We start from the raw sequence: 19,763 nt of genomic DNA, 5'->3' as shown, positions 1-19,763 counted from the left end.
TAATCTTAAAATGTAGATTCAACATCACAGGTGTCATTTTTACATATAAAATGGTAAATATCGCCCTAAAGAAGGAAAGCATTTATTTTTTTCCTCGTTAAGGCTAAAAATATACACTCTGTGCACAGAGCATGGTAAGCTCTCTGTGAACCAGCCAGTCCTACATAACACACACTTTCAATAAAACATTGAAACCCCTCAAAAAGACCACAGAAAGGATCCAGTTATCTATGAAATGGTAGAGTCTTTGGTATGCTAGACACCCTGGTGGGTATACGTGGGATAGCAAGAAAGACGTAGGACAAAGCTTCTAGTAGTTTTCTTGTGAACAGATGCCAGTGGGAGCTGGGCAAAATCATATCAAGGGTTGTTACCGCAAAACGATGGATTTTACACTGGCTAAAGTGGTAACTCCAGCCGAAGACATGAGGAAGTGGGTGAAAACCATTATCATCGTCAATCAGGTTATTACACTAGGAGATGAAATCAAAACAATGCTGAAGATAATTTTTATGATGTAAACCAATATGAATGCACTAATCTTAGGAATTTATTAATTTTATGTTCACTCTCATCAATGTAGCCAGTCCTTTGCTCCACAATGAATAGAAGAACAGCTTTGTTGAAGTGCTAGACCGTATAATACCGCATTGTAACATCAACCGTATGATATTAAGTATGACCTGATGCTACATGGGGCAAATACCCCAGCCACCCAACCCTATTCATAATCACATCACTGTACTCAGATACAATTACTGAATATTATCATTTTGAATAAATATTTTTATTTATTTCTACTTTTTAAAGCTGATCGCCTGCAGAATTTACAAATACATTTATTCCGATACAGTATCTGACCAGTAAATATGAACACACTATGGGCGATGTCGTCAAATCACTGTCAATGTGACAATGGTAACCGTTTCAGAATTCGTGCTGGATACAAGTGATGTAAACGATGGCATTATGTGGGTGTAGGAAAATCGTCTTGCTTGGGGTGACCCCGGAGGCTGCACTCAACAAATAACTTTTTGTAGGTTTTGACAGCTTGGCTAGTTTTAAGATGACAGAATTACAGCATACGACGCTGAGCACTGACACTCACTATTACTGGAGGGTAAGAGTGCATTGAAAAACATTCTATAGTGGTTATTCGCTATAAGTGAAAAGAGGTAATCTTACGAGGAATTATTTTTTTGGTGACACTTATATCGCACCGATGACATCAGTTAAAACGGAACTGCAGATTACGCACCGCGAGGTAATATATGTTTTACGCATGTAAAAGTATATCTAAAAATAGACATACTCGACATATCTATATTTCAAAAGAGGAATTGCTTAGAAAAAAATAAAATACAATAAAATAAGATAAAAAATACAAAAATGAGTAATTTTTTTTAATGTTGCATATTGATGCGTGTTAGTCTTTAATGATAAGGGGGTCCTGGGTACACCTTCACTGGTGTCCCCCAACACAGCCTGTCCGTACCCGCCGCCATTAGCACACTCCAATGATCCCACGACCACCACGTTCAATGCTACTATATGACGCTCTATACTTAGTTATATACGGTGGTTAAGGGGGCCGAAGCTATTGTGGGACCCTATGGCTATACAGGGCCCACAGTAACTTCCCTTTTTGCTCCGCATTAAAGACAGACCTACCCAGGGGGCATTTGTATGCATTCCAGGACCCTACATAAAAACAGCGATGTAACATTATGATGAACTTTTGCCACATTTGCAGCCTGGAGCAAATACTTGACCTGGTTATATAGTAGCACCACCTATAAATGGGTACATGTTATGCGTGGATACAATAAACGACACCACGTTACCATGGTGCACAACGCATCAGCCCTAAACATACCCACATTGGCACCGTAACATAATATCTGATGCTTCCTCCACACAAAATGAGCTTAATAATGTCTGCGAATCACGCGATATCCAATGTGACTGGCAAGTGATGGGGTTTATTCAGCATTTTGCCACGCGCTAAAAATTCTCTCCTACGGTTCCCCCGTCGATGAAGGGTCCGGGGCATGACAGCTGGAGATTAGACGTGTCACGCTGTCCTCGCAGTCGCAGCTGCTCCGGGTCATCCCTTGCCTGGCCTTTCCGTGAGCTGAACACCGAGTCCAGGTTGATCGCTTGCACAGCCTGATACATTTTCTTAGAGTTCTCTTTCAATTCACGTGCTTGCATCTAAAATAAATAAGGTCACCACGCATTTCGATCGGACACAGAAAAAGCCGTGAATGCAGGGACGTTCCGAGAGATTGATAAATCTGTGTTTAAATATATCCTGCACGTGTGAGGAACCTGCAACGCTCTAAGGGCTTTATTCTCTAAACCAGGGGCGTCCAACGTGCGGCCCTCCAGCTGCTGCAGGACTACATCTCCCATAATGCTCTTTCGGCTAAGGGGCTGGCTGAGGGGTATGGGAGATGTAGTCCTGCAGCAGCTGGAGGGCCGCACGTTGGACGGCCCTGCTCTAAACCCTGAGTTCGTAGGTGGGCTCAGAGTGGCCATCTGGCGCACTCAACGGATGCCTGGTGGGCCGCTGGGGGCTGCACTGTTACCAATACAGCTGCTTTTAGTGGCAGATAGGGTCCTGCAGTGTGCGACCGCATGCCATGCGAGTATAAACACACAATGTGGGGCTGCTCATATCCAGCCGGCAACTGCAGCATTTGGCAGCTGCTGGCCTTAAAGCGCTGGGACCACCAAGCCATCCCCAGTCTGACCCCGTTTGCAGGTGACTTGCAATACCTCGCCTCATTGACTTAGCTGTGCATTATGAAAGGTATAATCAAAGAGGAATAGATGAAATTGGTGGAGTCACTGATTTAATTACACATTATACAGGGTTAACCCTTCTTGCATGTCGCATTATAAAATTACTCAGATATGAAACTCAACTTTAATGCAATCACCGATCACCCTTTACCCTACATTATCTAGAGCACCGGTTAATATGTAACTGGGATTATATCATAGTATTTGCATGGAAGCTGCAGCATGGGATGCATTGTTTCGGGGTAGGTGGCAACACTCAGCCGGATCCCCCCCTCCGTGCCCCGGTGTGAAGGTCTCTCCTGTGCCGCCTCATTATGTTTTATTCCGTGCAAACAGGAGGCGGTAAAAGTATTCACCTGCTGCTGGACTGCAACTCCCATCCTTATCCGGCGTCTGCCTGGCTGGGAGTGATGAGAGTTCCAGCAGTTCAAGAAAAGTCACCGGGCTGCAGTTTCTCAACTTTCCCTCGCTTGGCTCCCGGTGTGAGGAGCGTGAGGAGGGGGCCCCTCGGGGGGGGGTGTCAGTCTCACGGGTGAAAAGCTCCCTTCGGTGTCAGTGGAGCAGCGGAGGGCTCCACGGCTGGGTGGGTGGAGGGGGTGGCGTGCTATTTTTGGCCCAGACGCCGTGTTGCGTCAATGGCGGGGCCCCCTGCGTCACACGCCATTCTTCCGTCCCCGGCTCACTTTTTCCCTTTCGTTGGACTGGGCGGCCCCGCCCTCCGCCTCTGACGCGCCCCTGCATGCTAATGAGCTCCTTCTGTTTGCTCTGACAGTTAAGGTGGCCTGGCCGTGGCCCCGCGCCCCTCCCGTGCCTCTCTCCCACTCCTCATTATAGCTGCTCTATAAACGGCCCTCCGCTGGCCGCCTCCCCGTCTCTTCGCTCTCCGTGTGACTATTTTTATAAGCGGCAGATAACTGGGTCACACTCTGCAGCCGGGGGCCCCTCCTCATTCCGGGGGACACCCCTCTCCCGCCTCAACTTCCAGCTGGGGCCCAATGTGACAGCAGGGATATATTTATACCCAGTCACACTCTGCTAGTACCAGCACACCTTCAAATAGCACCCACATGCTTTTAATTAGTGCTATGACGAGCACACGGGGCAGCTGATAGACAGTGTACCTTACTGTGCCACTATAAATATACAAAGTATATATATATATATCCCATTGTACAGTTCTGTGGAATATGAGAGTGCTATATAAATCCATTTATTTATACATACACAGTTCATATTATTATTATTATCATTATTATTATTATTATTATTATTTTTACAGTGCATACACATAAATATATATTATGTGAATTATTATTTCATTTTATATATATATATATATATATATATATATAAACACATACAGTATATCACAGTCTGTAGAATATGAATGTATGTTTATTTACCCTTAGGCCTCTGTATAGGTGCCGGTATATAACATTCACCTGTAATTAGAATTATTTGGATAAACAAAAGCAGATAAAAACAAATAGAGGATCTATCAAAAGATTTCCCTATAGAGAGCTATATAAACTAGCACCGAGATCTGGACACCTGCAGTTTAATTATGTAAAGTCCTTGCTCATTAGGTTTGTCGGCACTGTATAGACACACTGGTCTGTAAAGGATTTTTTTAACATCATTTTCTTAAGAAACTTCCCATCAGGGAAGGATTTTGTGGTCTTGAAATGCAGGTTTTTTTATACCTGATTATAGTCCAGGATATAGCAGCAGTGCTGAATGGGTTAAATACCCAATTTTGCCCTGGTCACTGTCCAGAGGCTAGCTGTTTTTTTTTAAGCTATATCTTTGGATAATTCCCCAAATTATGTTTTTTTTTTTACGATCTCGATTGCTTTTCAATGTCTTTTGATCCCAGATGTTAATAATCCAGACTTCTGGTCATTAAGATTCTGGCACATGGCATGGACACCATCATGCTGTCTCTTTCATATATCATAATTAGCAGTAAAAGAGGAATTTACCCTTCGTAAAGACATGCTACAGAGCACATAGATCTATGGACGTGTCTTTAAGGAAAGTATTGATTTTAACTTAAGTTGTATATATAGCTTTGTGTGGTTCAGGCATAAATGGGAAGGAAAACATCTCCAGCACATTAGTCTAAATGTTCACCTGTTGGCTGCATGAAATTACTATCCCAAGAGACAGGCAATCAGACCTGTAAGAGGCTTCGATTTATAAGTCGCGTGTTCCAGTGCAATCCATAACATACTTTTATCAGATTAAGGTCTCATAGAACATGTCTCACGTTGTATATGCCTCTTGGAAGTCTTCAGAAACATCCAAATAACTGTAAAGGTCACAACCTTGTATGGGTTGGCTACTGGCTATTAGAATGATGGCCAATTTAATCTTACTAGCCAGAGACCAAGACATTAGACACAAAATAATTTGTAGTCCTCACTTATCTAGTGTTTAAAAAAGCAGATAGAGCTCTAAAGAGTATGTGGAGATATCTCAGCTGCTTCGGGCCTTCTTTGGAATCAGCATGTTGTTTTGCGTGATTTTCAGAGACAATTCTTGATGGCGTCGTTGAGGTTGTGGGCTTTCAGTGATTTACAGGCACACAACTGACTTGCTCCTTACCACTGTGTCCAAGTCTTCATATGCGAAACAGGAATATGTACGTTGGCATAGGTGGTGGCGTTTGAGGCTGTACGAAGTGTATTGGCCTTTTGTGGGAAAATAATGAAATTAAATGCATTTTATGGTGGACCAAACTGCTAACATCACGTCATCCTACATGAAATCTAACCTTCTCTTGAAATCTGAAAAGCATTATTAAGAATGCGAATAAAATCATGTAGATCTTCAGTCCATTCCGACTAGCAATTGATTGGCATGATTCATTATAACTGCAGCTTTGCTTCTTAGGCCACTGAAGAGAGAGGACATATGCCAGGAACAGAGGAATCCTGGAATCTTATTGTCCATGGTCATCTTTCCCATTTTTTTTTTTACCATACATGAATTCACATGGTAACTAGGGTGACCACATCTGCCATGTTTTCCAGGACAGATATAATATACTGCTGACCTGATAAAGTGCGGCCCTGCAGTATATGAGATGTATAAACTTAAATATTCAGTTATAAAACCCACACACTGCGCTTTACCTGTGCTGGTCAGCAATATATATAAATTATATTTGTCCAGGGAAAAACATGGCCAGTATAATCACTATACTGGTGCTGTAAGTGTATTATAATTTAGATGCCCCACTACCCCTAAATCCATTCATTAAAATCCCTTTATTTCCCATGGCTGGGCTCAGGCACCCTGCAGTTTGGCACTCTAGGAAGCTGCCTAATTTGGCATCTTGGACATGCTGGCATTGTTAATCCACCACTGAGCATTTGCCAATCCATCAATTAATCCGAGATGCAACACTTTTTTTCTGACTATTGACAGTTGTCTGTCACAGGAAGGAAATGTATGCTTTGTTCCCACTGAAATATATGGTGTTGCAGCTCAGAGATTCCCATGGGCAAGTGCGGGTTCTACTGTCCCCCTCCTAATGACCAAATGCTAGGTAGAGAGCTACCAATTTACCTCCGCCAATAAAGTCATATCTAAGGCGTGATTGCTCCTTGTCCGTACTAGCAATCATAATAAAATAAACTTGCCAGCACATCAGAGCTACATGATTAGCAACCTGTACAAGGCATTAGAGAGGCAGGAACAGAGAGAATAATGTACATCAGGTACTCCGCTTAGCATACATATGATTGACTGCCTTAATTACACCCTGCCGCTCTCCTATTCATCTTCAGCACTTAGGGTCAGTGACCAGGAATAGCAGGTCAAACCTTAATCTTGACAATGTCTTCCGAATGTCTTTTTGGCATTGACACAATATTGCCTTTCCAGTGTGGGGGGAGGGGAATTTGCATTGGCACAATGTGTACCTCTTTGAAAAGAGTACATCCTCCTAATGCAAGCCAAAGGATTCTTAGAAGCACCTATACAAACATTGTGAAATGAAGTATGTGTATAATTATATGCACTGGTTTCCAGCAAGAAATCAGCAACTGTTCTTTTTCCATCCTTAATATTGAAATTGTTACACTTTCTCTTTTGTGTATTATTATGTTTCTTTTTTTATGATACAAACACAAAGTGATACAAATGTTTCTTTTTCAGAATGAATATATCTTTTAACACTTAATTTGGAAGATGGATTCTCTTCTCTAAAGACAGAATTATACAAGAAAGCACTTTAGCTAATAAAGAAATTAACCCTTTATAGGAATGTTCATTTATCCAGAAGGACATATGACTATTGAACAATGAATTTTCTGAGTTCTTTCAGTAACAGGAGGGGTAGATCTACTAAGGTTACAAGAAAACTTAATGTGCCAATCCCAGCACCAGGGAAGAATTAGACAGATGGATCTTTAAAGATGGCAGGGAGTTTATATGTACTTGTCACAGAGCAGAAGGGAATTCCTGTCTGTTGCATTGCAGGGTTTCTGGATAATGTAAGTTTATTTGAGCAGTAAAAGTATTTCCGGATGCTAAGAAGATAACAGAGAGATGTGCTCTCACCCACATGGCTAAGAATAGGATCCAAGCTGTATATCTGTATGGAAATGTTATGTAATTCTTCTATTGGTGACTCAGGATGCAGAGAATGAAACAAGAATTTTGGTGTAAAAAAATGAAAATCTTGTGTATGCTCATTGGGATATTTTTAGATACTATTTGCAGCCTACTCAAGGAGGAAGGAAGGCATTTTAAGACCATAATAATTTGATTGTGTCTGTGCCCCTCCCCATACTGTCCTTAAACACATCCATGCATATAATCAGACATATCGTTTTACCATGAAGAGGTTAAATGTTACAATTTAGGGGTTAAGGGGTGGTTTGAGGTATATAATCCAAGAAGAATTCCACCTGAGAATCAGAGCAGAAGATCCTGCTGCAGAACATCTTTGACCTTATTATTCCTGCTACATTCACTTGTTCCATAAGAATACAAAAAATAATTAATCAATTTAATAACACACAAAAGAATTGTAAATTCAAGAGTTAACCACTGAAATGCCAGAGAGCAGGAAAACAGTGTCCTTTAGCACTATAATGTAAGGAAAGGGTTAACTGGTGGATGTTTAACAGCTCTGTCTACATATAGTAGTTAATAAGATACTCAGGTTTAAAAAAAATTAAAAAAAACAAACTATAGGACTGTTTCGATAGCAGAAGGAGGTTGGGAACTCGATTACATTCCATTTATAGAATCAGTAAAAAAAATGGTTAAAAACATCGATGAAATTCCATTTATAGAACCAGTAAAAAAAAAAAAATTTAAATAAATGATACATGCTGTAGATAGACACACATATGGTCGGTGTCTATATATAAACAGACACGTTACTGAAGTAGTAAACACACACGCTGTGATTGTGTGGCATGCGTGTCAGTCCACGCGTGTCCTGTCAGCTGAAAGTCTACACGCACACTGTCACACACACACACTTTCCAAGGGGTTGCCCACTGTTGGAAAGCCTGTTACAGAAAGTGAGAACCCGGCTCTTGCTCCCACCTTAAACCCAGATCTCTCTCTCACTCTCCCACCGTGACGTTTCATCGGAAATTTACCAAAGCCAGAAACATTCAACTGCACTGCCCGAGAGAGGCTGGGGAGCCTGTCATTGGCGGATGTTGTTGCTGACGTAGGCTGACGCTAGCTGCTTGTAGTGTATGTTAGCGCTGGTATACCGAGCCCACATAAACAAAGGCACATTGGAGGGAAGGGCTCAGAGCGCTGATCACCGCTCACTACTAGCGCTGCTCCTGCCCCAGCCACAGGGATGTGCACACAGCTGCATGCCTAGAGGAGCTGCCCCCACAGCGCTGCAGGTAAGTGCCCTTTTATTTCATATATATGTATAAAGTATCTATTCATTCTGGAGGAAAGGGAGACTTGTCACATATGAAACAGATGTTACTAATGTGCTTTATGTGTCTTTTATTTTGTGCACTATAAAGAGAGTGTTCTCAAGAGTGTCTTGCAAAACGAGAGTGTCTTCCAGATGTTGCCTGAAACAGGATCATTAAGGAATACTTTCATTCATATATATATATATATATATATATATATATATATATATATATATATATATATATATATATATACACACAAATAACATATAGAGTGAGAGAGAAAAGATGACTGTAGCAATTAAAAGACAGGTGGCCTGAGCATCATGATGATGGTGCTGATTATTATTATTTAGCCCCTTTTTCTCTGCTGGAGACAAGTTGCTGGATACCTATCACATATAATTACAGATCGCTTAGCTCTGTGTCAGTTCCTTAAGGAATCTATCATGTTGCTAGCTAGACATCTCCTGTCTGTGTTGTGAATACCCCTCTGTAGGGTTACCCCACAAAGTGTATATGGCAAGGAGGTTCACTGGATGATGATACCCCAGCTGGGACAAGTTCCTGAATGCCCATATACTGCGTGCTTTGCTGGAGGATACTTGTTACCCGGCTGGCTCTGGGGGAGGTGATATCACCGTCTCCTAGTTACTGTACAGGGACCATCAGCTGAAAGGGTGATGCAAACCAATTAATATTGAAGTGATCTGGATGCCTTGATAGTATGTCCTGCGCTAATAAGCTGTATTGCTGGAGCTTTTCAGTTCATTCTGTACACAGGGGTTTGCGATTTCAGCTCTAATGTCAGCCCAGTCACACAAGTTACAAAACGACATATCTTGATACAATGTATGACTTGTTCAGCAAGTTTCCTTTACTAAGGAATTCAAAGCCCTTCGAATTAAAACATACACGCCATTAGCATTTTCATTTAATATAGTTATATTATCTTTGTTATATTATATATATATATATACATATATATACATTATATTACTTTATTATATATTATATGTTTATGCTGGAAAAATGGTGACTCAATGCTTAAATGAACAAAAAATATTTTGCCCCAAATTGTATATTAAGTACACGAATATGGCACATCTAAAACCTTGTTGAAAAATAAAACACTATTATAATTATTACATTTCTCAGGCCTCCTTAAGGAAGCCTAATACTCTATGGTTATAGATTGCTTAAACAGGAAAGTGTGTTTGGTTATGGGCTAATTGATCAAATGGTTACTCTCAAATAACTTGAACAGCCTTTATGTACAGATTAGTGACTCACCAGATTAGTGGATATTAGTGATTTACAGTGGTGAAGTGTACACACTTGTTAGAACTGGTGCTACTTAAACAATTCCATAAGAACCCTTTTTCTACACTCTTCTACTTTCCAATTCTGTATTGATTTAGGTGTATATTGCATTTAAAAGCACCACTTGTGATTAGACTTAAAGCTGCATTTAAAATATATAGTGGATCTCGTGATGTTAATATATATATATATATATATATTATATGTGTGTGTGTGTGTGTGTGTTTCTTCTTACATACTTTAATATTCTACTTCTGTCTGTGTTTCAGAAACCTTTGCCGGAACCTGGGTTCTAAACAGAACATTTTTTATTTCATCTTGGAAAGTTTGTCTTAACGATAATTACAACACTGTCCTCTTTCAATTCCATCGACAAGGAGCTGACCTCGGCTGAAGGTTTGTTTTTGCCCAATTTATTATTTTATATATGACCCTATTTTAGTTTGGGTGGGGGGTATTGCAATAACCGGATGAAGGGGTTAACTTTGCTATATTAATATTACGGAAAAGACCCCCCCATAGAAATCCTATATTTCTAGAAACACTTAGCTGATAGAATTGGGGAGTATCTGTAAGAGCATGTCATGGCTACTTTGTTTTCCCAGTTATTCCCAATACCTTCCAGAAGGCTTGGCTTCACAGTTTTGATTTTGTCTTAGACCTTAGGAGTGTCTGGTTCGGTGCATTGTAAGGTTTTTTTGCATGCTTCCAGCACTCTAAGGGTTAAAGTGAATAGATATTTTTGTGTAATCAATGAAACAATGGTCCATGAAGGGACCTAGAGCAGAAAGAAAGTGTATCAGGATGGGTATATATTAAATTGTTTCATTTGCAGCCATGCCCTGTGTTCAGGCTCAATATGGGTCATCGCCTCAAGGAGCCAGCCCAGCTTCCCAGAACTACAGTTACCACTCATCTGGAGAATACAGCTCCGATTTCTTAACTCCAGAGTTTGTGAAGTTTAGCATGGACCTCACCAACACTGAAATCACTGCCACCACTTCTCTCCCCAGTTTTAGTACCTTTATGGACAACTACAGTACCAGCTACGAAGTCAAGCCTCCTTGCTTGTATCAAATGCCCATCTCTGGCCAGCAGTCTTCTATAAAAGTTGAAGATATTCAAATGCACAGCTACCAGCAACACAGCCACTTGCCACCCCAAAGCGAGGAGATGATGCCACACTCAGGCTCTGTCTACTACAAACCCTCTTCACCTCCAACCTCCAGCACTCCGGGTTTCCCTGTCCAGCACAGTTCAATGTGGGATGACCCTGGCACACTTCACAGCTTCCATCAAAATTATGTTGCCACCACCCACATGATTGATCAGAGGAAAGGTCCTGTTTCCAGACTTTCCCTGTTCTCTTTCAAACAATCTCCGCCTGGAACTCCGGTGTCTAGTTGTCAAATGAGGTTTGATGGCCACCATGTTTCCATGAACCCCGAACAGTCAGGAGCTCACCATGTAGTAGACGGACAGACTTTTGCAGTCCCTAACCCTATAAGAAAACAAGCATCTATGGGTTTTCCTGGACTCCAGCTTGGCCATGCATCTCAATTGATAGACAGCCAGGTCCCTTCTCCACCATCCAGAGGATCCCCATCAAACGAGGGTCTCTGTGCTGTATGTGGGGACAATGCTGCTTGCCAACACTATGGAGTTCGTACATGTGAAGGGTGCAAAGGGTTTTTCAAGGTTAGTATGAGCATCTTAAAATATATTAAATACTTGTCACATATGTAATATTATGTGACAACACATTGTCTAATATCCATCCTACAAAAAATCTAGAAGGTCACGGAACTTGAATTGAAGCTTCCTGAATTAATCTAATGTGTTCTACTTGTTCTCAAATACATTTCTGGAATTAGGTCCTAACAAATTGTAGTTCCGATGGAATTCTAGTCCTTCTAGCAGTCAACTTGGGGGCTTTTTTTTTTTTTTACATACCCTAGCTATAAACTCATGTTTGGTAGAACATTAGTATGTGTATGTGCCTCTAAGAAGCCTTCCCATCAGATTTAAATTGGATAGGACAGAGAAAAGTGTCTGAGCTAACCAACTGGAACAGAATTCCCTATGGTAAAATTAAGTGATCTCTTTATTTCACTATCCTGATTGAATAATCTTATCATTTGAAATAGAGAAGTCTCCAAGGGATGGAAATAATATGAATGCCCACGGATTTCTATTTACTGAACGTCTACTCCTTCTCTTGGCATACAAAACACAGCTAGGAGCTTGCAAGAATAGCTCAAATGTTAATGCTATCAATTTCCTCTTGTTTAAATGCCCCACACAATAGCAAAGGCATCGCAAGACACCTCATTCTCATCACTTGGAATTCTGGCTTTAATGAGAATTAACAAATCAAAGTCGGATTCCGTCTCCTTTTCCTTACCCATTTCTTTATTTTTTTTCTTCTGTCTCCTTCAGCGCACAGTCCAGAAAAATGCCAAATATGTTTGTTTAGCGAATAAAAACTGTCCGGTTGACAAACGACGCAGGAACAGATGTCAGTATTGTCGCTTTCAGAAGTGCCTAGCAGTCGGCATGGTCAAGGAAGGTATAGATCAAAATCATTCCTTATATATTCTTTACGATGTATAAATTTATAAGTTTGTGCTTGATGTCTCATTTGTTTTGTAAATACAGCGATAGACTCCGCTTGTGTTAATATTACACACTTCCCTGGTTCTATTTGTGTAGATGCAATGGTTATTTTGCAATAATATATTAAGCAAATGTATAGGGGCACATATTAGAAAAGCCTATATATAAATGTATGTAGACATAGGTGTATCAGTGATCCTACTGCAAAAAATAAAATAAAAGGTATTTTATTAAAAAAAGAGCAGTCTTATTTAAGGAGGAAATCTGATTGTTTAATATAATAGATTGCAAGCTTTTGAGGCTACAGAACAGGTGCATAACATGCATTTAATTGAACAATCAGTCAGTTTGGTAGAAAGGGTTTAATAGATTGCAAGCTTTTGAGACTACAGAACAGGTCCATAGCATGTATTTAATTAAGAATAAGTAGTCAGTTAAGGAGCACATTTGGTAAAGATGCTGTAATATAATTAATTGCAAGCTTTCACGACTGTTCTGTACAACACGCCTGATGAAGAGTCCTATATAGCCTCCAGAGTTTGCGATCTATTACACTATAGTAATCGTAATCCTAGGATATATATAGGATTACTATAAAAAAAAAAATATATATATATAATTATTTTTTTTACCAATTTTTTCTCCGTTTTCTTTCTGTAGCTAACAGGGTACCGTTTTAAGGGTCTCAATTAAGAAATTGTTTTTTTTATGAGTGATTTCTTTGCTTTGGGAAAGTGGTTGCATTTGTTGTCCCTGATTTGCAGTAAATTTGAAGCACATAGACTAATAGGTGCCCCCCACACTGGGCACATGCCAGGGCCAGGGAATTTAATGTCTGGCAGAATGTGATGTGCTTTGTGTGTGTTACAAGCAGCAGGCACAAAGGAGTCAAGGGTGTCTTTGTAATGAGTGAAAAAACAATGCGTGGCAGGAATTTGAGTGGGTGCTCAATGTGAACATCTCGTTTTTTTCTGTGTCCTGCAGTGGTTCGTACAGACAGTTTAAAGGGACGGAGGGGTCGCTTGCCATCCAAACCCAAGAGCCCCCAGGAGCCATCACCCCCCAGCCCCCCGGTGAGCCTGATCAGTGCCCTGGTGAGAGCCCACGTCGACTCCAATCCTGCAGTGAGCAGCTTGGACTATTCCAGGGTAAGTGGGTGTCCTGTATGGGGTGGATCTCTGCTACCCTCAGCCAGTACTGGAGACCCCATAAGGGGCATTTAAATGACCCATTTCCCCGCTGCATCCCCAGATGCAAATGCTTTTATGCCAGTGCTCCTGAAGCTAATTCCCTTTGACACCTAATTCCGAAGATCACAGATTATCACACACATCATGCAATCATGTATGCACACTGAGTACTTGCAAACATTTACAGATTTCCACCCTAAACCTTTTAACTCTTTTTTAATAATAATAAAAATATTTTCTATTAAAAAATATTTTCTGTATTGAACTGCCATTAGGGAAATGTCTATTTTGGAAGCATTTTATTTGTAAAACAACCATCATTAAATTAATTACAACAGAAATTCTTGCTCTGATCAAAATCAGTATTAATAACAAAGCTCTTGTATTATAAGGGAGGATGGTAAATTGACACCATTTTCAGAAGATCACAAATTATTAGTCAAGAAAGTAAAGTATACTGCTTTTCACCTTAAACTTCAAATAATAATAAAAATATATTTTAATATTAAGGACTATATTATTTTCTGTATTGAAACACAATTAGGGAAAATATAAATATATATTCAAAGCAAACTTATTTTATGTATAAAAATCACTGAATTAATTACAACTAAGCCGTTTTAATTATTTTAATAGCAAATATCTCCTATGATAAAGTAGGATTGTAATTTCATGGGTTAAATGTTCATCTCATTGAGTATTTTTTAAATTGTATTATTAGCATTATTTGTTACTTATTTTTAAGTTATTTTATTTTGAATTAATTTTAGTATTTAATAACAATCTTAGTAGTATTTTAAATTTGAATTTATTTTATTAGTTTCAGGCTAACCCAGAATTTCAGATGACTGGAGATGACACACAACATATACAGCAATTCTATGATCTCCTCACTGGATCTATGGAGATCATTAGAGGTTGGGCAGAGAAGATCCCAGGGTTTTCTGAGCTCCACAAACAGGATCAAGATCTTCTCTTCGAATCAGCTTTCTTGGAACTCTTTGTATTACGATTAGCATACAGGTAATTATTAAATTACATTTTGATTGTCATATTGCGAACCTTTTTCAAAGGTCAATTGATTCTTATTTTATTGGTAATTGGGATGTTTATTATTCTCATACTAATTATTTTTTGGGGGGATGTGTCTTCTAATTAATTGCAGGTCTAACCCATCAGAGGGCAAGCTGATTTTCTGCAATGGTGTGGTCTTGCACAGGCTGCAGTGTGTCCGTGGGTTTGGGGAGTGGATAGATTCCATTGCGGAATTTTCCTCTAATCTGCAAAGTATGAGCATCGACATATCTGCATTTTCCTGTATTGCTGCACTGGCTATGGTCACAGGTTAGTATTTTCTAAAACTCAAATTAGAACAGTGCATTTTTCTGCGTGGAAAAAAACCGCGAGTGGGAGACTTTAATAATATTCCTTTTTTTCTTCTGTAGAGAGACATGGCCTTAAAGAACCAAAAAGAGTAGAGGAACTTCAGAACAAAATTGTCAACTGCCTGAAAGATCACGTGACTTTTAATAATGGGGGGTTAAATCGCCCCAATTACCTTTCCAAGCTCCTTGGGAAGCTTCCTGAACTCCGCACCCTTTGCACACAGGGTCTACAACGCATTTTCTATCTCAAACTAGAAGATCTGGTGCCCCCTCCAGCCATTATTGACAAACTCTTCCTGGACACTTTACCCTTCTAAGACATTTCAGTAAACCCTTAAGTAACTTTACCCAGTTAGAGGACTCTGCTTATGAAAAGCTGCAGTTTGCCAGGAGAAACCCATGCTGTCTTTGCCAAGGGCAGAAGGGAGGACTGGCATCCTTGGCCACTTCTTGGATACCAAGATTGAACTCAACAAACACACTGCTATCAACTTTTAAGGTTTTGCCAAAATTCCTTATATACTACAAGAGACAACGTCTTAATAATAAAAAGTATATTTGCTCAGCTAAGAACGACCCAAATTCCTAGAGTATTATGGTGACCCACCAACATTACCCTGCCAGAGACTAAAGTTTTCTGTTGTAAAGGAAAGCTGTAATATATTGTGAAAAAATAATAATAAAAAATAATAATAAATGTTCAGTGGGTGGCATGAAGAAGGATAACGGCTTGTACATGTATAAGATACAGTTTAGCTATTTTTTATTATTTTGTGCCTATTTATGAATAAATATCAAACCGATTCTACAAGCTGAGTTTGCTAAAAAAAATAGAAAAAATAATTAAAAATCACAAAAAATAATAAAGCATAAAAAAGAAGCATGTTTATACAGTGCTAGATCGGGAAAAGTTATAGGCAATTGCTATTTCAGTAATGTCTATATTATATAAATAGTATTCAGACACTATGTAGTCTGTTAGATTTTATAAAGATTGGTAGTTATACGAAATGTAATTTTGTTTCTCAACTGTACCATAAGTGGGAATATGTATTATTAATTAATAATCACGACAGAGGACACATTGTGTTTGTAACACCGTCCAACATTCCTTGTTTGTAAGTGTTGTATGTAATGTTGATGTTGATATAAAAGGTTTATATCTTAATTATTTTGTTGTCTATGGCTAAGTTAAACTTGCATGCAAAAGCTTTTATCAGTTTCCAGTTAATGCATACATCACTGGAAATTACCGAGCACTTTGAAATATTTTCTCCAAATTAAAAAAAAAAAGATTGTCAACTAATATATTATTTCATGTTTAAGTAAAATTTTAAACATTGCCATAATCTTATTTTAGTAAGTGGTTTTTGTATGTTTCAGCATCATACTAACCAAGAGTTAATACATCTCTTGCAGAATTTATTTAAAGAAGATGCTTCAGGCTTATATTATATACCCAAGTGGATAGATTATATATTTTATGGAGGATCAAAGATAATGTGTTTAAAACACGAAAAAATGCGACTTTTAATTATTTTATTTGTGGGTTAATTTGAACTTCGTGAAGCTAGTAGCGGTCATATCAAAGGAATATTATATGATCAATGGAATATTTGGAGATTAATATCATATGATATAAGATATTTGAAATTAGAATAACGTATTTTAATTAAATTGAGGGAATATTATTATACACATTTTTTTTGGGGGGGGGATTTTGAAAATGATAAAAATCAACACAAAAAAGAAATAATTTATTATGTACTGTTAGGAGATAATATTGTGTTTGTGATAATGCGCTTTTAAAAGTTGTGAAAAATATACCCAGAAATACGAAGTATCTTAAGACATAACACATTTAACAGGTAAAGAAAATTTTAAGAAAAATACGTTTTCGGTCATTTATGAGAGCAAAACAGACATTTAAAAGCATCCTTCAGACAAAGGTGACATTAATAAAATCAAGATTTTTAAAGTGATGTGCATTGGGCATTTATCACCAATCTTATTATAATATATGCATTTTCCTTTTTAAGGAAAAATATTTCCTTAAACTGCTTGGTATGAAGCAACCCTTCTTATAGAAAATAATTCAGTCTAACTCCAAACCACCTTCTTAGTATATATCAGATCCAATATCCTGTACCTGCAAGATCTAAGCACCATTGCCGAAGATTGGATTTTAAATTAACATTGTTGCCCTAAGAGAAAATGGGAGAAAAAGGTGGAAAAGAATAGGAAACAAATTTCATTATTTTGAACGTTCTTATTCTACAAAAAATATATAAAAAAAACCTAAAAAAATAAAAAGTACTTAAGGATTTGGACTGGTAACCAATTTATTTCAGTTTTATGTCCTTACCTGTTTTTTTCCTGTTGCAATTCTTAGGAGTAATTGCTTTTTTCCTATAAGGAATCTTAATGCACCGTTTACAAGATCGTTATTTGAAATCTTCTGTTTTTCGAGTATATATATATATATATATATATATATATATATATATATATACTCGAAAAACAGATGCATTATATATATATATATACATATTAACAAGCTGTGAGAAGTATTTAATAATACATTTACTTGTCTTTTTTCATTTTTTCCCTGCTCTATTTCTTCTTATTCATTGACATCATTTTCTCATTCTCCATCAAACACTGATCTCACTTTATTTAGAATAAGGGATCAATAACTGTGATTTAAAACAAATATTTATCCGCACCGCTTTAAAGCCACGCACCACAATTTAAGAGTCCAATTTAGCAGCTAATCCCTTTTGAAAATCGGTTTATAGCATAGAATCCATCATTACATCGGAAATGAAAGTGCTTTTGTCTATCTTTGCATTGAGAGTTTGCGGAATCAATGCACTTTATATTTGATAATATTTCTGGAAAATTTGAAGATATCTCAACATTTTTTTTTTTAAAAGAGGAGCTATTGACCTCCCAGCTGTGAAACCTGACGCTAATTTTTTTTTAAAAAATCGAAAATGGAAAGCTAAAAATATGGTGTATAATTTGATGTATAAATAACAGATCTATTTCAGCATTTTGTAGTGTTTTTTCAAAGTCTGCACAATTTTCTTTGAAGATTCTATTTATTTTAGTAAGTTTAATATGTAGATTAGATTCAATGGACGTAGCACAGAAACAAAGAGTAATTGTATATTTTGAAAAATAGTTTAGTTTTGTAGCGTTGAAATTCTACTGAATAGATTAAGTCTCGTATACGTTTAAAGATGTTCTTGTCATTTTTTAATCGAATATAGCGTATATTTTATATTATTATAATTTTATTTTTATTATTAGTATTTTTTGATGCATTTTCAGACCTGTCACCCTTGTAAAAAAACAGAACCCCAAAACCCTACTGTAATAATTTTAAGAAGGGAAAATTTGCATTCCATGTTTAATTTTACAAAATTATCTTAATCTTAACCCCTTAATCAAGGGGTTAGTTTTAAATTCCATCGAATTTTAAAATGCATTTTAATGGTTCTTATTTTATAGATGTCAATTGGAATTTTCACTTTTTTAAAGTATAGCTAATTAGAGAAAGCTTAACCAGTTCAGTGCCGAGTGAAAGTACAGCACCTGCTAATCCAGTTTTGAGTTTAAAGCCCCCACTCTTTCCAGAAATCAAAGCTTAATGATCTGTGTCCATGTGTGAATGGAACCCTGAAAATAATTAAATAGAAAATTAAAACCTACCGAATAATATTTTGCTTTTATGTTGTTTTAACAAAACGATTATTCCTTGATAAGGGTTAGACATGGCTGAAAAGGACGTTCAAATACGTGCATATGTCATGACTATTAAGATTATTGAGTTAATTACACACAGTATGAGGTGCTGGAAAATTTGGGGTTAATCATTTTACCCTTTGAGGACCAAGGCTTTGTCCCCCCATTTGGATCTTCAAGGAGTTAATTGTTCCTGCTCAATAATACTGGTCAATTAAAGGTCATATATGAAACAAATAGACAACGTCCACTTAGTGAATTTTATGTGGACAACACATTTATCTGTGGGTATTAAAACATTTCTACATTAGTAGAATGACTATGTGCATTAGTGATACCTTTGTAATGTATTGATATATACACCAGGTATTCACTTAAGCACTTGAGGACAGAGCTACGACTCCCATCACTCCAATCCACCCATTATGTGGCTTATGATACTGGAGGTTGTAGGAAAAAAGCTTACATATAAATGGTCTAATGAAACATACACTAAGGATGTAAGGACAAGTGCACCAGGGATTTAAACTGAATGTATAGGGATCTCTGCCATTAAGCCTGATATTTAAAATCCAGAGCTCTAAAGGCATAGGATCTGAACATAAATATAATATATCCACTGCAAAAAATACAAATTATCATTGAAGGTCTGGAGTGAAATGCTGCCATGTTTACACACCATTAACCCCTTGTATGCTGAAGGGAGATGATATTGCAGTGTGCTGCACACTAGTTTGATGGCACTCACCGGGTAGGATCTACTGATAAGGCAGTAAGATGAGTTT

The 19,763-nt window shown here is 38.0% G+C and overlaps 1 protein-coding gene across 4 annotated transcripts; it reads left to right on the top strand.

Annotated features, from left to right (window-relative positions):
- The first annotated feature begins 10,874 nt into the window (after positions 1-10,874).
- LOC149285203 (nuclear receptor subfamily 4 group A member 2) lies at positions 10,875-15,545 on the top strand. 4 transcript variants are annotated; one of them, XM_089495689.1, is made up of 6 exons: positions 10,875-11,735; positions 12,477-12,606; positions 13,638-13,726; positions 14,664-14,866; positions 15,063-15,187; positions 15,289-15,545. In XM_089495689.1, exons 1-6 carry the CDS (start codon positions 10,875-10,877, stop codon positions 15,543-15,545), a joined length of 1,665 nt encoding a protein of 554 aa, XP_089351815.1. The 4 variants fall into 4 exon arrangements, with proteins under 4 accessions (XP_089351815.1, XP_089351814.1, XP_089351812.1 ...); XM_089495688.1 differs by having other exon boundaries at positions 15,009-15,187; XM_089495686.1 differs by having other exon boundaries at positions 13,638-13,801.
- The last annotated feature ends 4,218 nt before the right edge of the window (positions 15,546-19,763 follow it).

Source organism: Sceloporus occidentalis, unplaced genomic scaffold (assembly GCF_023333645.1).
Source record: "Sceloporus occidentalis isolate IW3139 unplaced genomic scaffold, rSceOcc1.0.p SCAF_83, whole genome shotgun sequence".
NCBI classification, from domain to species: domain Eukaryota; kingdom Metazoa; phylum Chordata; class Lepidosauria; order Squamata; family Phrynosomatidae; genus Sceloporus; species Sceloporus occidentalis.
This window is presented reverse-complemented; position numbering and strand designations above follow the sequence as displayed.

What these genes read in the sequence shown, in the direction of transcription:
- LOC149285203 (XM_089495685.1), top strand. Translation starts at nt 10,875, where the DNA reads ATGCCCTGTGTTCAGGCTCAATATGGGTCATCGCCTCAAGGAGCCAGC. An exon ending in GTATTACGATTAGCATACAG is followed by an intron (nt 14,867 to 15,008) that starts GTAATTATTAAA and finishes AATTAATTGCAG; the next exon opens with GTCTAACCCATCAGAGGGCA. An exon ending in TGCACTGGCTATGGTCACAG is followed by an intron (nt 15,188 to 15,288) that starts GTTAGTATTTTC and finishes TTTCTTCTGTAG; the next exon opens with AGAGACATGGCCTTAAAGAA.